At 44.7% G+C, this 18,074-nt stretch overlaps 1 protein-coding gene across 4 annotated transcripts in view; it reads right to left on the minus strand.

The window, feature by feature from the left end:
* Mbnl2 (muscleblind like splicing regulator 2) overlaps positions 1 to 18,074 on the minus strand; it is a 145,228-nt gene that overhangs the window by 18,860 nt on the left and 108,294 nt on the right. Inside the window, exons 6-8 of one of the 4 annotated variants that reach the window (XM_050150444.1) lie at positions 15,406 to 15,459; positions 14,593 to 14,746; positions 6,702 to 6,796 (exon numbers count right to left, since the gene is read on the minus strand). In XM_050150444.1, coding sequence (XP_050006401.1) covers positions 6,702 to 6,796; positions 14,593 to 14,746; positions 15,406 to 15,459 — 303 coding nt within the window. The remainder of the gene's footprint in view (positions 1 to 6,701; positions 6,797 to 14,592; positions 14,747 to 15,405; positions 15,460 to 18,074) is intronic. The other 3 variants (XM_050150446.1, XM_050150443.1, XM_050150445.1) reach the window with 3 other exon arrangements.

An 18,074-nucleotide genomic window follows, 5' to 3' on the forward strand; every position in this document is an offset into this window, starting at 1 on the left:
CCTCGGAGAGTAGCTGGAGGGGGCAGAGGCCAGACCAAAACCCAATTTGCCTGTGACCTATGGAACATCACTTCTGGCAAATACAGCCACAGTCTCTTGGGGTCCCTCCCAAACACACAGACACACAGAAGACACACACGCAGACACAGACACAGACACAGACACATACACACACACGCTCGTTACTTCCCCAACACTCAGGTAGAGGTTAAAGAAGGCATCCAGGTTTGGGTGCAGAAAGGGATGGATATTTGTTCTGCTTGGAGTAGCTATTACAGAGGAAAACCCTACCCACCCCTGAGTCTTCAGACACGGGTTGAGTTCGTGCACCACCGCTAGTTTGTCCTTCCTTGCAAACCTCTAGCTGGGAATAACACACACAGGATGGACTGCATACCAGTGCAGCTCCAAGCCAGCAGCCTCAAATTAGACAAGTGGAGCCCAGCCCTAGTACACCAGTAAAAGCCAAAGCACTCCAAGGAATGCAACATTTCCATTCAAAAAGAAGCCCCGCCCCAAAGTCCCACTGAAATGCAGAATTTGCTGTAGAACCAGCACCTTGCAGGAAGGTGCCTTAGGGCTCCTGACAGGTTCTCCTCAGCCACAGGGAACTGGAGCTGCCCTGCGTCTTCAGGTGCCATACACAAAAGAAGCCCGCCCAAGCTTCTCACCGTGAGGTGTGAATTATTCATGAAAATGGAGTGGTAACGGATCACTGCGCTTACATAACTTGGCTTTCCTTAGAGAATCTCTGGATTCTTTCACTAATTATGCTCCCTGCTGTCCCCGAAGCAGCTACCTCGGAGGCGGAAAGGGCCACTGTCTCTCAGTTTCTGATTGCTTTTTGTTTGTTCACACACACTCAAACTCACATGCGTACACAGCGTGTATATGTGAACGCTAGTACACGTGTGTCATGATGCACTCATATGCGGATTGGGGACTTTCGGGAATCAGTTCCCTCCTTCCACTGTGAGCAGCCTTCTGTGGTGGGGCTCCCTGGCTTCTCACAAAAAACAAACAACACAAGAAATTTCCCTCTACATTGCTCCTTACACATCCAAGTTCCCCTAAGACTGTCAGTATACTTCCACCTGTGAAAACACTTTCCCCTGCTAGTAAATCTGGATGATTCCATTCTGCACACCAGAAGTTAGACTCAGGCGCCAAGCAGTTTGAACTAAGAGTTCAAGCAAAATGTTTAAAGTGACTCCACCACTTTGGCAGGTTAGGAAAAAGGAGTGTGTGGCACTTTGATGCTCGGCAAGGGGCTGGCCACTCTGCTGTGTATTTCTGGAGACAGATCTGACAGGGCCTACTCCTCCCACACTGGGCCTTGCAGAACCAGGATCCTTTCTTGTGAAACAAACACAGGCCCTAAAATGGGTCAAGTGATGGAGAGCGGGTACCACTGACGCCTCCTACAGCTGTCCGAATATAGTCCCAACAGATGGCATCGGATAACAGAGACTTCACAAGGCTGAGCTGCGGGGGGAGGGGATGGGAGGCGAAACATCACCTCACCTCCGTAGCTCTGGAGTTATGTCTGCAGGTGTGGTGGGGGTAAGTTTGGACAGCCAGTTCTTCCTCAGAAGCAGCCATTTCTTCTCATTGAGGCCAGTTAAAACACAGTGTGTGATTCTGGTTACAGGCAGTTATACTGTTCTTCTGATAGGATACTATTGATGTTGATTATCAGGTACAGCAAACCTGTATCTGGCATGTCCAAAAAACCAGAATTTTCCAGCTTATCAGGTATTTCAATAGAAAGATGGGGGCTGGTGAGATGGTTCAGGGGTGAAGGCCCTGGGTGCCAGGCCTGACGACCCAGGTCAATCAATCCCTGGATCCTAGTGTAGAAGGAGAGAACCATCTCCTGCAAGCTATCTTTTGAGCTGCACATCTATGCACACACATGCGCATGTGGGCACGCATGCATGCACACACATACACACACACATACACAAGAAATGTAGCTGAAAAAGATGGTGATATAGACATGATACATTGTATACATTATCAACCAATTTCCAGTAAACTTTTCTGAAGGCCAAATCTGTGGTGAGCTTAGCCTCTGGCCATGTGTACAAAAGACGTGGTAAAGTCTGAAGGTCATGACCACGATCATGACTTGGCACATTTTGGAGATATGATTATTAGTTCACATTGTGCCGGAAATGTCATGTGACTTCAGTTTCGCAGGTACTGTATGGGAGCTGCAGAGAGTCCTAATATTTAGGCTATAATGGTTTTTCTCCCAGACAGCTTATGAAGTAGAATGAACTGGAGTTGTTTGTTCCTTTCTATCCATACAGCTATAATGTAGAGTCAGGGACAGTGAGGTCCCTACACATCAGAGTGTGGGTGGGGCTCTGGGTACTTCTGACTAATCACATATTGTGGGGAAGGGGAAGGCACACTGGATGCGTATGACCAACGAGGCCACCAAGCTCTGGTCTGGAAAGAATTCGGAGCAGAAGAAATGACTTCCTGTGGCCACCTTTCAGGCTGTCCCACATCTCTTCCTGCCACCTGCCTTGTCAGGATGGATTTCTGTCATGGTGTCAAGGTGTTGAACCTCTGTCTTTGGCTTTACGTTACACTCCGTGCCTACTGCACACAGGTGAGGCTGACGGGGCCGCTTGCCAGCTGCCACTGCTCCTGTTTAGATCTGCAGACTCGCCTGTCTCAGACCCATCTGCTCAGTTGTCTGACTTCTGTTCCCGAGACTATTCTGTGTGAGATCCCCAGAGTGGCCAAGAAAGGAGCTGAGTCCTTTAACCTGACATTAAGGCTAATACCCAACCGGAGTCAGACACACTTATGCCACGCCCATACACCGGCCAATCAGATCACTGGCTCTTCTCCAGCAAAACTGTACAAACCTCCCCTCCACGTACCCGTGCCTTTATCCCGCTGACCAAGGACAGCACTGTAAGCCCAGTGCAGACAAAGTTCCTGAGTCAGAGGACACTGAGCTGGGGTCGGGGCCTCAGGGAAGACTCAATATTAGCTGAGCCTTTAAAGGCTTACTTAAGGGAACTAAATGACCTCTGAATACAAATGAAGAAGCTAAAATGTAAATTATCTCTTCTCTTTTCAAATAACAGAAGTTGATTTTGAAAACACCAAATCCTAAACAAACAAAACAAAAGACAGTAGCAGAGTTCTGTAATCATTTAGGTTATAGGAATTTTAACCCCCATCCTTCTTTGATTAGACAAAATGTTCTAAGTTGTTTACCTATGCATCTTCTGGAATAAAGTCAAACATTTGACATACTCCGTAATATACTGGAGAGCATTTAGAATCATACCTGCTACATAGGAAGTGGTTTATATTATTGTGACTATTATTATTAGTCACGGTTTAATATATTGAGATTCAAAGACATTAATTAATCAGAAAATTATTTAATAAATTAACTTGCTATATTTTTGTTTACACATCTATTCCTAGAGCTAAGCAGCCTTTTCTTTAAAAAAATTTTGGAATATATTTATATTCTGTCTTTCTCAAGCTACTAGTCTAAGGTTGTGAAACTGTCCTGGGTGTTTGCTGAGGCTATGACTGACTGGTAGTGTCTCCTGGGGCTGGCATAGAGAGCTCTGAGCTCGGCTGTGCCCTTTCCTCCTTCAAATCTTGTATCTAATTACAAGCCCCTCTGCAGTTTTCAGCGTTTGAAATGACGATCTGAATCAGCAGACACACCGCTGAAACCCAACTGCACTTCGTGCAAACACACATGGCTCCTGAAGGACAAGCTGGCCAAGTGCTTGTCACTCAGTGAACTTTGCCCTCCCTAGCTCCACCCCCACCTTGAGTTCACCTCCTTCCTGATGTCGAGCTTCGGGTCTGTAAAACATTCACAGATCTCAAAGGTCATTTATCTGTTCATGAGGTTTTATTGACTTTCATGGGTCACATGGGCCTGATTTGATTGGCATTTAAAGAGTGAACTTTAACAAGATGATAGCCTGTTATTTCACACTTATTAACCACCTCTGAGCTTCCTGCTTTTAGGTGCTGAGAGCTCTTTGGTAGATGCCTGGTTCTTCGAAGTTTATTGAGATAAATAAAGAGTATCATATCTAAAAGCTTACATTTCAGTGATCTGCTTTCCCCCCATATGTAAAGACCTGCAAAGGAGCTGACACCCCATTCTCTTCACCATCAATGTGCCACCCCAACAACAACTGTCTAACAAATTGCAAATTTGGAAGGAGTCAGGGATTGGGGAAGCCACTCAGATTTCCTCTAGTTTCCCTGCTCTGTATTAAGTCCCAATTACACTTGTTGGTTCCTTCATCAGTCACACCCTGAAGTGGCACTGAAGCGTCTGGCTGGCCTGCATACTTCTTTCTCCTCTGCACACCTGTGTAAGCCTCACTCTACCTTTACCGTTTTAGTTCTTCCTACAAACAGCCTGAAGAATCTCTAGGCCAGGAACTATCATCTGTCACTCAAGCTGCATGCGTGTGAGGCAGGCTGGGATTTACCCTAAAGCTTTAAAGCATTTCTTTATCTTGCCCCCTTCTCCTTTCTTAGGAAAGACGTCTGAGCATCGGGAGTGCTCGATTTGTCATTAAGTATAGGTGGAACTTTACTAAAACGGGTACTCTTATGGGATTATATCTGAAGCCTGTTTCCTTAGGAAACAGGGATTTTGCAACATAAGTGGATCAAACTCACATGAATCTGGTTTTGAGAGGCAGGACATAGACCTACAAAGCAGGCAACCAGCTGCCCCATGACAAGTGAGTGAGAGGGGGGCTTTGAACCAACTTATAAGGGTGCAGAGTCTCTCTCCTTTGTCCCATCACTGTTTAAAACCATTGGATGAACTAGCCAACCAATCAACCAGCCAACTAACCAGTCATCCAACCAACTAGACAACCAGCCAGTCAGCCATCCAACCAACCAGCCAACCAATCAACCAGCTACCCAACCAACCAGCTAACTAACTGGCAAGTCAACCAATCAATCAATAAATCGACCAACCAACCAATCAACCAACCAATTAACCAATCATCCAGCCAGTCAACCAACCAGTCAACTAGCTAACCAACCAATCAGCCAATCAATCAGTCATCCATCCAATCAGCCAGTCAGTCAACCAACCAGCCAGTCAGCCAATCAACCAAACAATCAACTAACCAGATAGTCAACCAACCAACCAACCAACCAACCAACCAACCAACCAACCAACCAACCAATTGGCCAGCCAACTAACTCCAGCCAACAAACCAACCATCCAACCAATGAACTAGCCAACTAATCATCCAACCAAGCAACCATCCATCCATCCATCCATCCATCCATCCATCCATCCATCCATCCAACCAGCCATCCAGCCAGTCAACCAGCCAACCAACCAAATAAACAGAAACCCAGTCTTCCTAGTTCAGGAACTTATTTGCTGCTCTTTGTAGTACTGGTTTGGAAGCCAGGCTAGTGTTCCTTGGTGGCCAGGCTTGCACTGTGAAGAGCAGAGAGGTGGAGACATGTCCTCTTTAACTGTCTCTGGTGGAGTGGATCCCTCCCTTTCTGCTCAGTCTTCTGCTTTACCAGATGACACAGTAGGGTTAACATTTATTCATTTATCCTTCAGTGTAGCTCCTCCTCTCCTTTGGAGGAAGTCCAGGGCACTGGGGTCATGTATTCACTGGAGCCAACCTTGCCCTTCCAGTTTTCAGATTGAAGCTTAGAGACAGCCATCTCTACCTTAGCAAGTCTTCCCCAGAGTTTAACTTACCATTTTTCCTGTTTCCCTGGCCTTCCTCCCAGTACCCCAAACTAGTTTTTTATCCTTTCCACCCTTTCTCAGCACAGTTGAGTTTATTTAAAAGAAAACAAAACACAAAATTAAACAAAAAAACCAAAATTATCCTACGAAGGGAAGGCCTCTGTGTTAGGTGCTTTTCTAGTGAGACAAGAGGATATGCTGCTGTCTCTCACTTGTCCCTCACGGCCAGCAAACATGTGTAAACCGGCTGGGCAGCATCGAGGACACGGCCAGCTTGTGACCGCAGAGTAGGAAATAGTTCATTGGCTCTCCCCTTTGGGAATCGTCCCCATTGGCCTAGTGGCACATGCATTAAGCCAACACAGTAAACACTCATATTCAGTTAGACCCCGCCATGGTGAGCCCAGTGGTAGCCACACTGGTCTCCTGGGGTGGCATGGCTCTTACACCAGATCTGAACAGATCTGCCAGTGGGTACTGAGGCAAAACCTGTGACCAAGGTCAGTGTGCATCAGAATTATTCAGACCTCAAAGTAGACACTTAGAATATGGAAGGAGAATTTTCATTTTTCTTCCACTAGAGAATGAACCGAATCAAAGTGGAGCTGTCTTGGGAGCACCCACTGGTGTGATTCTACATTTCTTGGGTGGCAACTCACAAACCACTGGACAAGAAATGCTGTACTAAAGGAATTTAAGCCTGTCAGGTTAATTACACAATATTAGGTACGAAAACAAACAGTGCAACACAAAACATAGCTACATCATTATTTGCAGTAAATGTTAACTCTAAATAAGTGCAACCTGTCCACAAATGCTTGCTATAAACTAATTAAAAAAATAAAATTTGATGGATAAACATGAAAAAAAAATTCTCACCGAGAATTTTTTTTTTAAATATCAGCACTCATTTAGAGTTCGGGATTTGTGAAAGAAAGCTTTAAAAGGAGCAAACCTGATTGGCTGTGGCTGTTGCTGCGAAGGGGACACTTGTTGCAGGAGTTGTTGCTGCAGAGACAGTGGCGGACGTAGCGCTGTGCATCATGGGTACTTTCAGGAGGGGAACCATGGGAGCAATGAACAGGAGGGTGTAGCATTATGGTAATAGAAGTGGTATTTGGCATGGTGAATATCAGAGCAGCAAGCCATCATGGGTTAAACCAGCAGATGGCATGCAATCACAATGCAAAGCAAGGAAGCATGGGAGAGAAATAAAAAGGGAAAATAGCTTATTACAAGTACAATTAAAGGAAGTCTTCAAACATAATCAGTGATTCCCAGAAAGGCCAAAGCACACTGCTTTGATTGATGTATTCATAAACATTTTGCTTCCAAAGACAGAGTCATTCCCAATTCAGAGTGTATCGTGACTGTAACAATGGCTGCTTCTTAAAACATGAGACTGTAATATCCAATGAAATGAGAATATATTTTAACCAAAGCAGACTAATCATAAATTCTAAGACACTGAAGGCTCAGAAGACCTAAGAAGATAAGATGAGCTTTGGAATTAATTATGGTTAAAGTAAACTTTTTTTTTTTCTGATTTGGAATCACATTTGCAAACTGGAATTTCAGTGGCTTGTGTTTATTTTGGTCAATAAACAGTAAGGCAAAAGAAATGGCCTTGGTGCAGTTCTAAAGGATTTACTGTGAAGTGACCAGATCCATTTTGCCAATGTTTACTTTCTAGACTCCTACATGAAACAGATTGGATGCCCTGAAGACAGACTTTTGCACCAAGGCCCCGAATGTAAGAGAAGACTCCACTATTAAAGTTTCCCACCTACGGGAATGTGGAGGTAGAATATATATATATATATCTCATATATAAATCAACACTCTAAAAAGATAATTACGCAAGAAAGGTCAGAAACTTGATTTCAAAATACATCCATGTATAGTTTTTTTTTTCCAAAAGTAACTATTTCTGGGAAGCTCTGATAACTCTAACACACAGCAAAGAGGAGATCAAGGCACACCACTATGAAACTTTAAAACATTGATGAAATTAGCCTGCCTCTGTTTGCCTCATGCTAAACCAGAAAAACTATAAAGAGAAACAGAACACAAATCATTAAAAAGCACACTTGTACTTGTGGTTTTATCTCTGCAGTGATTGTTCTAGCATAAGAGGTCACACATCAACAACTATCGTTTTCTTAAATACACAAGCATAGCTTACACGTTAAGTCTAAAGCCATTAAAGCCTTCAGGTCTACTTCCTAAATCATTTTCTACCATTTCTGAAATCAATGTCAAACAGCGAAGGCATTGTACATCATATAAAAGACAAATAAAAAAAGGTTGAAACCTACCAATACTGGTAGCGGGTGTCATGCACAAAACTGACCCTGAAGTCATGCAAGGGGGGTGGAGAAAGTGAATAAAGGGAAAGAAACAGGTTAGCGGTTTAGAGTTAACATTCAAAGTGAGACTGAAGCACAACCAGAAATCAGTAGGGTTAGTTCACACTGTTTTAGGACTGTTCACATCGTCAGTATAGACACAGAGATAGCCAACTCACTTTAAGCCAATAAGGTTCCGGGCCCACTCCCCCATTACTCCCCACTTTCTGTTCATCTAGGCCAACGTGATTCTAACAGGGATGGCAGGTGTTGGCACCACAGCACCCGCTGAAGACGTCAACGTCTTGTCCGGACTTTAGCAAGTCCACCCTCTCGGGCGGAGAGTGGCTCTATTTTACAGATGAAAAATCTGAGGCACAGTAACTCCTCCAAGGCCGTGTGCAGCGTGGGTCAAGGGCAAGGCCGGAATCGAGTTCCAGGCTAAATTCAGGTCAGATTTGGAACTCATCAGAGTGCACCACGCTCATGGCTTTAAAGTCTGCTTGGCGATGAGATGTGTGGGGTGCCAGGTACGGCAGGTGGTGAGATATGAACAGTGAATTTAGATTTCCTAGCCTCTAAATCAGAGCTGTGCCAGGTACGGCGGGGGAATCCTAAGCTACTACTTGGATGCTAGTACTGACTACGGAAGCTCCTGAACATAGCTCTGGGGTCTCTCTGGCTAGGATTCGCTGTGACAAAGGGGTGGCACCTACTGGTGGGGTCTAAGTATTATATAGCAAGCATGCAGATCTGGGGCTCCACTAGGACCCTGGTGAGAGATTTGATTACGGTCATGTCAAGGTAACTTCAAAGGGATCAGAGAGGGTAGGACATCTCAGATTGGTCTCTGGGTTAGTGACAGTGTCAGTGTTTCCTTGGGAAGAACTACGTTATCCGTGGATGGTCTTGATGTACACGCATCACTGGAGACTCCAGTCATATGTGTTGTGAGCGCTGAGGGATGATCTGCTACCGGTCCTGCCCCTCAGGATGCAGGCTGAGGCAACAGAAGGATTCCTGGGAGTTCAGGGATGTCCACACGAGTGGACTATGTGATGAATGTAGGTGTATCTGCTGAAGGTGTCAGAAGCACCCACTGAGAGCTTAGGTGTGGACTCTGCAAACTGCTTGTCTTAATTTACTCTGATAAGGACTTCTGGCGTGACCTACGTTTCGACCAGGCTGACATTACTCAGTTGGGAAAAGGCTTTTCAAGTGGGCCACCACGGACTTCTGTTACAGAGATGTGCCAGGTCATCCAACCTCACACACGCACCCGCCGCGACACACACAGAGGTACTCACACGCTTCCAAAGCCCTCTGGGCTGATGAGATCTTCTCCCCCAGCCCTGTCCTCCTGCTCTTCCCCAGTGTCTAGGCAGTCCCCGACACCCAGCTTCATGGCTTCCATTTGTCCTCCAGTCCTCTCCAGCTGGTTTATTGCCCAGATTGGAAGACCAGCTACATCTTCACTTACAATTCCAGAGGCACTCTGCACTTGTCTACACCCTGTATACTAAGGCACTTTCTTCCCCCGAATTCTTAGTCGGGGACACACACACACACACACACACACACACACACACACACACACCACACTCTAAAATCTTATGCTGAATCCTTTCTATGCATGCTGGAGTTTTTAGAACCTGTCCTGGGTTATTTTTTGATTTTTCTGTTCTGTGGGTCTTCCAGGTGTCTCTCGACCTATAACATTTCAAAGTTACCAGAGGACTTATGGCTCCCACATTCTGTGTCCTGCCTGGTCGAATGGCTCCCACATTCTGTGTCCTGCCTGGTCGAATGGCTCTTCACCCAGCTGTGCTCTTTCTCACACTGTCTCCTCCATATCTGGAAACACCTGGTGGGTATCATCACCCATGGAGCGCTTTGGCCTCAACTGTTAGGCGATGCTGTTTTCCCTCATGGCATCCCCAGGACCTGTGAGCCAGCCTGAGGCTGTGTCTGCCTCGCTGAGCATCTGTCTGCTTATCAGTCACTTCTGCAGCTCTGAAAGCCTCAAGCATTCGTGCAACTCCATCTGGCTTTCCTGCTCCTTGCCTACTCCCGGCTCCCACTCCGCTGCGGAGTTGCCTCAATTCCGGAAGGATTTGCTGGCTTCTGATGCTGAACAATGGAGGCCCTGCTAGCCCAGGCCGTGCCCACCTCCCCACTGTATCCCCTTCCCTGGTACTAGGGTCCATCTGGATGGTCCTTCATTGGTTTCAACTGAGCATATCATACTTTTAATCTAGTTTTGGGCTTCCCACAGCCGTCCCCCTCCCCGTGTCTAGAGATCTGTAGCTCATGGTTCAACACATGTGTCATTCCCCCACATCCCCCGTCATCTATGCTAGTTTCTATTTTAATTTCTATTTAGTTATCTGAGCTCTTTGGTTCTTGTTCATAGTACGCTAAATGTTAACAACCTATTTGTATGAATTTTAGCATCTTTCTCTCCCATTCCGCTGTGAACTCAGAAGGGCAGAGAACCTGTCTGAGAAGGTGAACAGGGCAGCTCGGGATACCTCTGTGTGGCGCCACTGTTCCAGCCAGCAGTAAGAAGGGCTCTGGGAGAAATATGTTCCTGAACGTTACAAAGAGCCTGGTTTATATCCCACTTGAAAGGCAGCCACACCAGGTTCCAAAGTTCCTTCTGTAAAATACCCCCTTTATTCTGCACCCGAGAGTGAATGAACAGCCTTGCTCCAGGGCCTCCTGGGTCACAAAGGGTGTGACCCACACAGGACTTGCACAGCGACATTCTGGCTTGTGTCCTAGATGTGGGAAGTGCTTGACCTTGCTACTTCACGGAGCCCCTCTCTCTACCTGCCAAGAGTGATTTGAACATCAGAAGTGTGGGGCTTCTGACATGTGGATATCTCTCTTTATGCCGGATTCTGGACTCACTCAGCTTTGCGAGCCACGTTCCCACCCTTTACCCCCGTCCTACCCTGTTCTTCCCACAGGTCCTGTGAGTACTTTGAACTATTACCACAGCAAACCATGCTCTCTCTCTCTTCTCCAAAACCTGCTCTGGCCACACCTGCCCAGCATGCTCTTCCTTTAGGGGTAAAATCGTACTTCTTTCTCAAAGTGCTTAGCAAATTTCTCCCGCTCTGGAAAAATCTTCCTTCTTTGCATTGCTTCTCCCACTGCCTGCTGAAAATGAACGCCTTGCCTGTCTCTTTCACCCTCAAGCCCATGCTCAAATCCGGGCTCGCCCATCTGTACTGTGGACTTGTGTTTCTACCCAGCTCTTGGCCCCTTTGTATTCTCATTGTGGGTCTGCAATCTGGACCACAGCACGTGTTCCAGGAAAGCTTGCTGAATGGAGTAGAATCCATAGATTCTAACTTAGGCAGACAGTTTCCACCGAACATGAATAATCCTTTTACTAGTGTGTGAAAACTTTATGTAACACGTGTAGTTTCTCATGGCCTAGAATCTTCCACACGCACTTCCAATGTAATGAAGTATTTCAAGGAGGGTCAAGGAAGGACTGCATTGCCTCTGTCGTGACCGGCAGGGCATTTCATCAGGAAGCCGATGCTATAGATAAAGCCTTCTCCAACATCTGCTTCCTCCACTGCACAGACACTGTGAGCCGGAGCTCTCTGGGAACACTCTTAGTTTTGCACGCCATTTTGTAGTGCATACACAGCCTCAGTTTTTCCACCTGCAGAATGCACACAACTGTTTGCCACATTAGAACTGCGACATCTTGAGGAACAATGGCAATGTCTACAACAACGCTTGCAGCGACTCGGAATAAACTTGCCACAGAGATGCCCACAGCTATTTACTACACTGCTGCTCCTGAGACCAGGTGTGGTTTTGCTACTTTCCTACCATAGCAGAGCAAATGTATAACTTCTTATTTAAAATAAACCCTATCAGAAAAAAAGAAGAAGCAAAGAAGCAAAGTCCCACCCACTAGAATGTGCGGGCCCCAGCCGAGGTGGTAATTATCTCACTATGGCTGTGGGGAAGAAGCCCACACCCTGTGTGACATTTTACATTCAATATTTACAGCCTGGAGGCACAGCTCCTAAAATCCAAATTCTCATTGTCAATGGGAGGATTTTAGTTCCTATCAAAACTTTACTATGGATGGCCTTTCAACACACACACACATACACGCAAATGCCCCTGATCCACCTATCTGCAATAATTGCGTATGGATAACATTAACAGAAAGATTCCTTTATAAAGAATGTTTGTTAAAAATAATGGCTAACCATCTGCTAAAAATGGTCGTACAACATCATTACCCAATCAGCAGAGGTTTAAAAACAACCAGGATAAATCTTGGATGATTATCATTGCCACAGAGTTGAAGATATAGTTTGTCAGAAATATATCCTGAAGCAAAAAAGGAAACAAAAAAAATCTCCTAATATGACCATGGAGATTTCTGCTATGGATTTAATTGCTAGAGAACTTAGGCTAACTTTATTTTAATAAAATTATGTTCTCTTCTATCAATTCAGACAAGTGTGATGAATTTATCGGGAGTTCAGATACCACTCCAGTACACAAAACTCACGTGATTATCCAATGTGATCTTTACACCACATAGCAAACATGCCATAAACAGTTGCAGTGCACAGAACTAAGTGGGCCACAGTCCATCCCTTGGCTTCTAAAGGCCACAGGCTGCAGACACAGCTGAGCTGTTCCTAGGGAAGGCAGCAGAGGGCAGCATACACAGCCGCAGCTCCCAGGGACTAATGCTATTTTTCTCACCTGTGCCTGGGAAATACTTAAAATGAGGAAGCTTTTGGTGGTTTAGCCTCCAGTCGTTACTGGATTCGAGTATCCCAGATGCCTCAGAGGGCTGCTGAGGCCTTCGTAAGGCTCAGCTCAGGGTCTACCTGGTGCTCCCGGGAGATGGTGGTGTCTGCGTGACCAGTTCTTCACAAACACAGTTGCCCCTCATGTTTTTCCATCCAATAACTTTTTCCTCTCTTAAAATATGTAGTGGCCACAAGGTCTACAACGAGACGCTTGTAGTAACATACAGGGCCCTCAGGATGTGCTACCCTACTGGTAATTATGTTATTTTAGGTGGGTTACAATCACAAATGTGGCTAAGCTAGAGCAGCATGGAGTGCCATTAATTAATGTTGCAATAGGGTAAAAAAAATGAAGGTATTTTAAGACATCACAACTCAGGTACTTTCTGACATAGTGCTTCTTGCATCTATATTTCTATACAGTTTAGAGGTTACTAATTCATCTAAAGTACTAACTCATGTGGGCTACTATTCATTTATAGTTTTTATACAAAGACTATTATGGAAGCAAGATGCAGCTATTGCCAATGCTAATCCTCACATCCTCTGCAATCTAAGGAGATGATAATCCAATCATAAAGAGTAGTGACAATGTCTACTTGTTATCCTGGGATGACGGAGTTTCACATGGAAAAACTCAATGGACGTTCTTCCCAACAAGGTTCACACCACCCGTTTCTAACAGAGACCGGTCGAACGAAGATGACCATGCTTGTGAGGTGTGGGGTGTGCGTATGTGTGTGTGTGTGTGTGTGCGTGACTGTGTCTGAATCATGGAACTGGGTAAAATATGGGGCCGGGGGAAGAGAGTCAAGAGTGGATATGTGTTACACTGTTTTTCTTCACACGAATTGATTTTTTTCATGCCACAAAACTTGCATGTTAATCTGATTTTGGGGAAAAGTCTACCTAGCCCGTGTGGGAGTCGGTGGGGTGGTGTGATGTCGTGTAAGCTGATCCAGGCATGAGAACACCAGGCCTGGCATCTGGGTCCGCAGTGCCACCTTGGAAAGTCACTTCTCATCATTGTGGGGGGGGGCCTCAGTTTTCTCATTTGTAAAACAGTCAACTGGATGAGGGATTCACGAAGACCTTTGGCCTCTGAGACCCCGCGGTTAGCAGGCGGTCTCGGTGAGCGGTAGGCTAAGCCAGGGCAGCCCCCCTCATCACTCATTGGCTCAGAGATCGAAGACAAGCACCCCCGGCACTTGTGAACGTGGGGAAAGTCGAGAAGGATGGAGAGAGAGAGAATGGATATAATAACATGAGTAGAGGATGACTTTAATTTGAAAAGCCTCAGACATTTTAGTGCTCTGGATAGAAGCAGGGGAAAAACGGTTAGTATTTATTGGAATTTATATTTTTAGGTCATAGAGTGTTAAGGTCAAATTTCAATTACCTAATAAGAAACCTTACATAAACTATTTTACAGGCCTTGGGTAAGCAGAAGAAACACAAAGCTTTAACTGCTTCCTGTGTCTCAGTTAAATCCCACTACACATTTTGACTTTAGACTCCTCTGTCTTTAGTAATCAAAGCAAGTCAACAGGTCTAGGTCGTTAGGGCTGTGGTGGGGTCAAGGCTGTCTTTGCGACGTCTAAATGCAAACTAGATTCTACCAAACAGCTTAAAGAAATGAGAAGAAAGCACATGACCGGAAGGACACGGACACAGACGTGACGGTCAGGGCACGTACCTGTGGGAATGAACGCCGCGTGTTGCTGCAGCTGCGCACTGGTCAGAGCCTGCTGGTAGTGCAAGACGCTGGGGTTGAAGACGGTGCTGGCACCGTTGCTCTTTTCCAGAGCTTGTCTCTTTGGTAAAGGATGAAGAGCACCGGGAGGAAAGGCCTGGGAGGGAAGAATTGGACAGGATGTGTCCAACTTAAAGCAAACACATCTTCCATGTCCACAGAGATCATCAATTGCAACATTCTCTTTTTCTTTCTCTTTCTTTTTAAAAAAGACAGCTGAGGAGATGCCTCTGCCATGCACCTTAATTTAAAGAGCGGCAATGTCGAATGAGTGAGAATTTGTTATTGAGAGCGAAAGCATGAATTCTGTAACCCAAAAACAGGAGCATCTCAACTAAGGAAAAGAAAAACTACCAAGCAACAACAATGGAAAAAAATAAAATAAAACGGCTTCAGCTTTTAAAACAGGTTAAACTACTCTAAGGGGAGAAAGGAGCACTGGCGTTATTATTAATGTCTACTCTTTAGCTGAATGGCAATTTCTTGAATTTAAAGGTTAACAGGAATTACAATGAGCATTTCCCTGAGCTACATAATTTAAGTTTGCTTCACTCTTTTGGAACAGGTATTAAATTTTGTTAGGATACATTTACTTCCCAGATTACGTATGCAAATGAGATGACTAAACACCTTATGGAATCTCCTCCATCTTAAAATTAATAATAATGATTGGGCTGCAACCAGTATTTTACATACAAATCTCAGCTGGTTCTCTGAAAAGCTACATGCAAAGCGAAAGGTGAAAGGTCAAAGTACCAGGTCTACAGTTGCTTCGAGAGGTCGCTTCAGTGCTTTGGCAGTCGACTGAGTCTTTTAATAACAGGCAGCGAGCACATGATGGCAGTGGGCCAATGGGATTCAAGCGAATTAACATACAGGTAAACAGCAAGCAGAGGTGCATCATGGGAACGGCATTGCATTGTGGATAGGTGAGAAGGAAAAAAATATTCTGAATGCAATATACAACGTACAAAACACTAGGCATGCACAACAACAAAAACGTTCTCTAAAGAAATGAATCTTACACCCTAAATTAGTATTGAAGCAAAAATGCATCTACTATACCTTAGTTAAAAGCATATAAGAGAGTAAAATATAGATGTTTGAAATTCAGGAAAGTATATTAAAACAGCAGCTTGCATACACACCATAAGCACTTTTTTGTTTATATTGCTTGGGAGGGGGGGATGCAAAACTCTTAGGGACCACAAGACTGAAGAACATCTGATAAGTTAGTTCCGATACAAAACAATGAAGAAATAAAGTATATCCCACCCTGAAAAAATCTTTGTTTGGGTATATTTTGATTCAGATCTAACCTAACAAAATGAAGTGGCAAACTGAGACAAAATAAAATTCAGGCAAAAAATAGTCAAACACGAGATTATTTAGGCGAAACGGTCTGGGTTTGGGTCATTATTTTTTGGCTGAATCACGCGGGCGATTGTCTCAGCTCTCCCCTTCACTCTGCTAGGACGGGATTAGCACGAGGGTCAACATCCCACACCTACTGTGATTCGAATTGAAAAGGAACTTCCCAAACTTCCCACATCCACTCCACCCTGGTTCCTGTGACCAACTTATCATCCGTTCTGTTTCTACTGCATTTATTTGAAATTATAATTCATTTCAAACCACTTACCGGGTTAGACTAAGAAAATACCCTTGGGAAAGGCATTTCGTGTCCTTGGGTATTAAAATAATTTCTCTTTAGTTACGCTAATCTGTACTTTTAGCTACTATCAGTGATCAAACCAGGTAATGACCAGTGGGACCTTCACTAGAACAAGCAGTTAAAACGGCAGAGTTAAAACGGCCTGTGGAAGGGAGGTGAACCTTTAACTCAGGACCGTACTTTCAGGAAGAGAGTTTCCTTTAAACAACCAAGGTAGCATTGAATCTGGATTGATTTAGATGACAATGAAAAAAAAATTCCTCTTTTCTAGTTAATCGTTAAAAGGTAGAAGAACCCTATGACAGAATTCTGTGAGAATAAAGAAATCCAGGGAGCAGCTTCAATGCAAATAGGAACAATGAGATATCCCCGTCTATGGCTGGCACAATAGGTAAATCCCCAAGGTCTGTCTGATAGAATTCACAGGCTGGAGTTCTGCACAGAATGGTGGCGATTGTGACAAAAGCTGAGGTGCTTTGCCCTCAAGACGGGAACAATTAATTTGGCCAAGGCAGGTCTGCTCCTCGCTTGATGATTTGGGACCAAACATGCGAGAAGCGATAACTCAGAAACTGTGGAGCTTAGGGAAAGAGATGAGAAATACGTGGGGGAAGGAACTGTGGGCAGAGAATGGCCGGCCGTGGATAGAATGTTCTGGAAGGGCAGTTTGGATAAAGGCCATCCAGTAATACAACACTGATTTCCTTTTTCAAAATAAAACTGAATGTTGAAAATAAAAACAGTTCAAGCTCTTAGACAGTCCTTTTTATTTTGTTTTGAATTGCTGGCCTTGAATGCACAGCAATTCTCCTGCATCAGCCTCCAGAATGCTGGGGTTAAAAGCATGGGCCACAACACCTAGCAACTCCTGGGTATTATTAAAGGTTAAGTACAGTATCATGAAACTTCCCTGACTCCATGTTGGTTAAACACTTTCATCCCTGTATAGTTTCACATTGTTAACTAACGCAGGGAGGGTCTGTATTGTTTGGTTTGTTTTTATTTATCTGTGTGTGCACTTGTACATGTATGTAGGATGAAGCATGTGGAGGCGGTGCTCCTTCCAGCATGTAGGTCCCAGGGACTGAACTTGGGTCATCAGGCTTGGCGGTAAAGGACTTTACAAACCAGACCTTCTTGTGGGCCCTAAGCACTTACTGTGGTTTTGGGCCTTCAGCTGATTTGGATTCACTAAAGTGGACTTCCTGGCTGCTCTCCCAGATCACACTGGGGATGCTCACCAGATTGCTGAGTCTAAAGCCTTCTGCCCTCAACTTTCAGCCTCTGTTTCCCAGCTTCCCAGTCCTAGAAGCTCCCAGTGGGCGGGCCTTGGATGAGCCTGTGTATCTCTAAAGGCTGGTGCTCAGGGACACACTTCTGACTAACAGAGCATCTTGTAGTGAACTCTCCATGTAGAAAAAGTAATGGCAACTACTTCTTTCTAGGGCGGGCATATGGAAGTTTAATGGCCTCTCTCTCTCTCCCCCTTCCTTCTTTTTTTCTTTCCTCCCTTCCTTTCTTCCTCCCTCCCTCCTTTCTTCCTTTCTCAGGTAGTTGAAACCTAATTTTGAGAGGTTAGGGTAACCTAGGAGTTGAGGAAGCTAAGAACTGCGAACTGAGGGCAGTGACATTTCTCTTTCCCCACTGCATGGTATATTTCCTTTATTAGGTGCAGCTATCTTCTAAGATACACTGAGTTTTTTTTTTTTTTTTTTTTTTTTTTTTTTTTTTTTTTTTTTTTTTTTTTTTT

Source organism: Alexandromys fortis, unplaced genomic scaffold (assembly GCF_014885135.2).
Source record: "Alexandromys fortis isolate MF-2015 unplaced genomic scaffold, M_Fortis_MF-2015_v1.1 scaffold_66, whole genome shotgun sequence".
Lineage (NCBI taxonomy): Eukaryota > Metazoa > Chordata > Mammalia > Rodentia > Cricetidae > Alexandromys > Alexandromys fortis.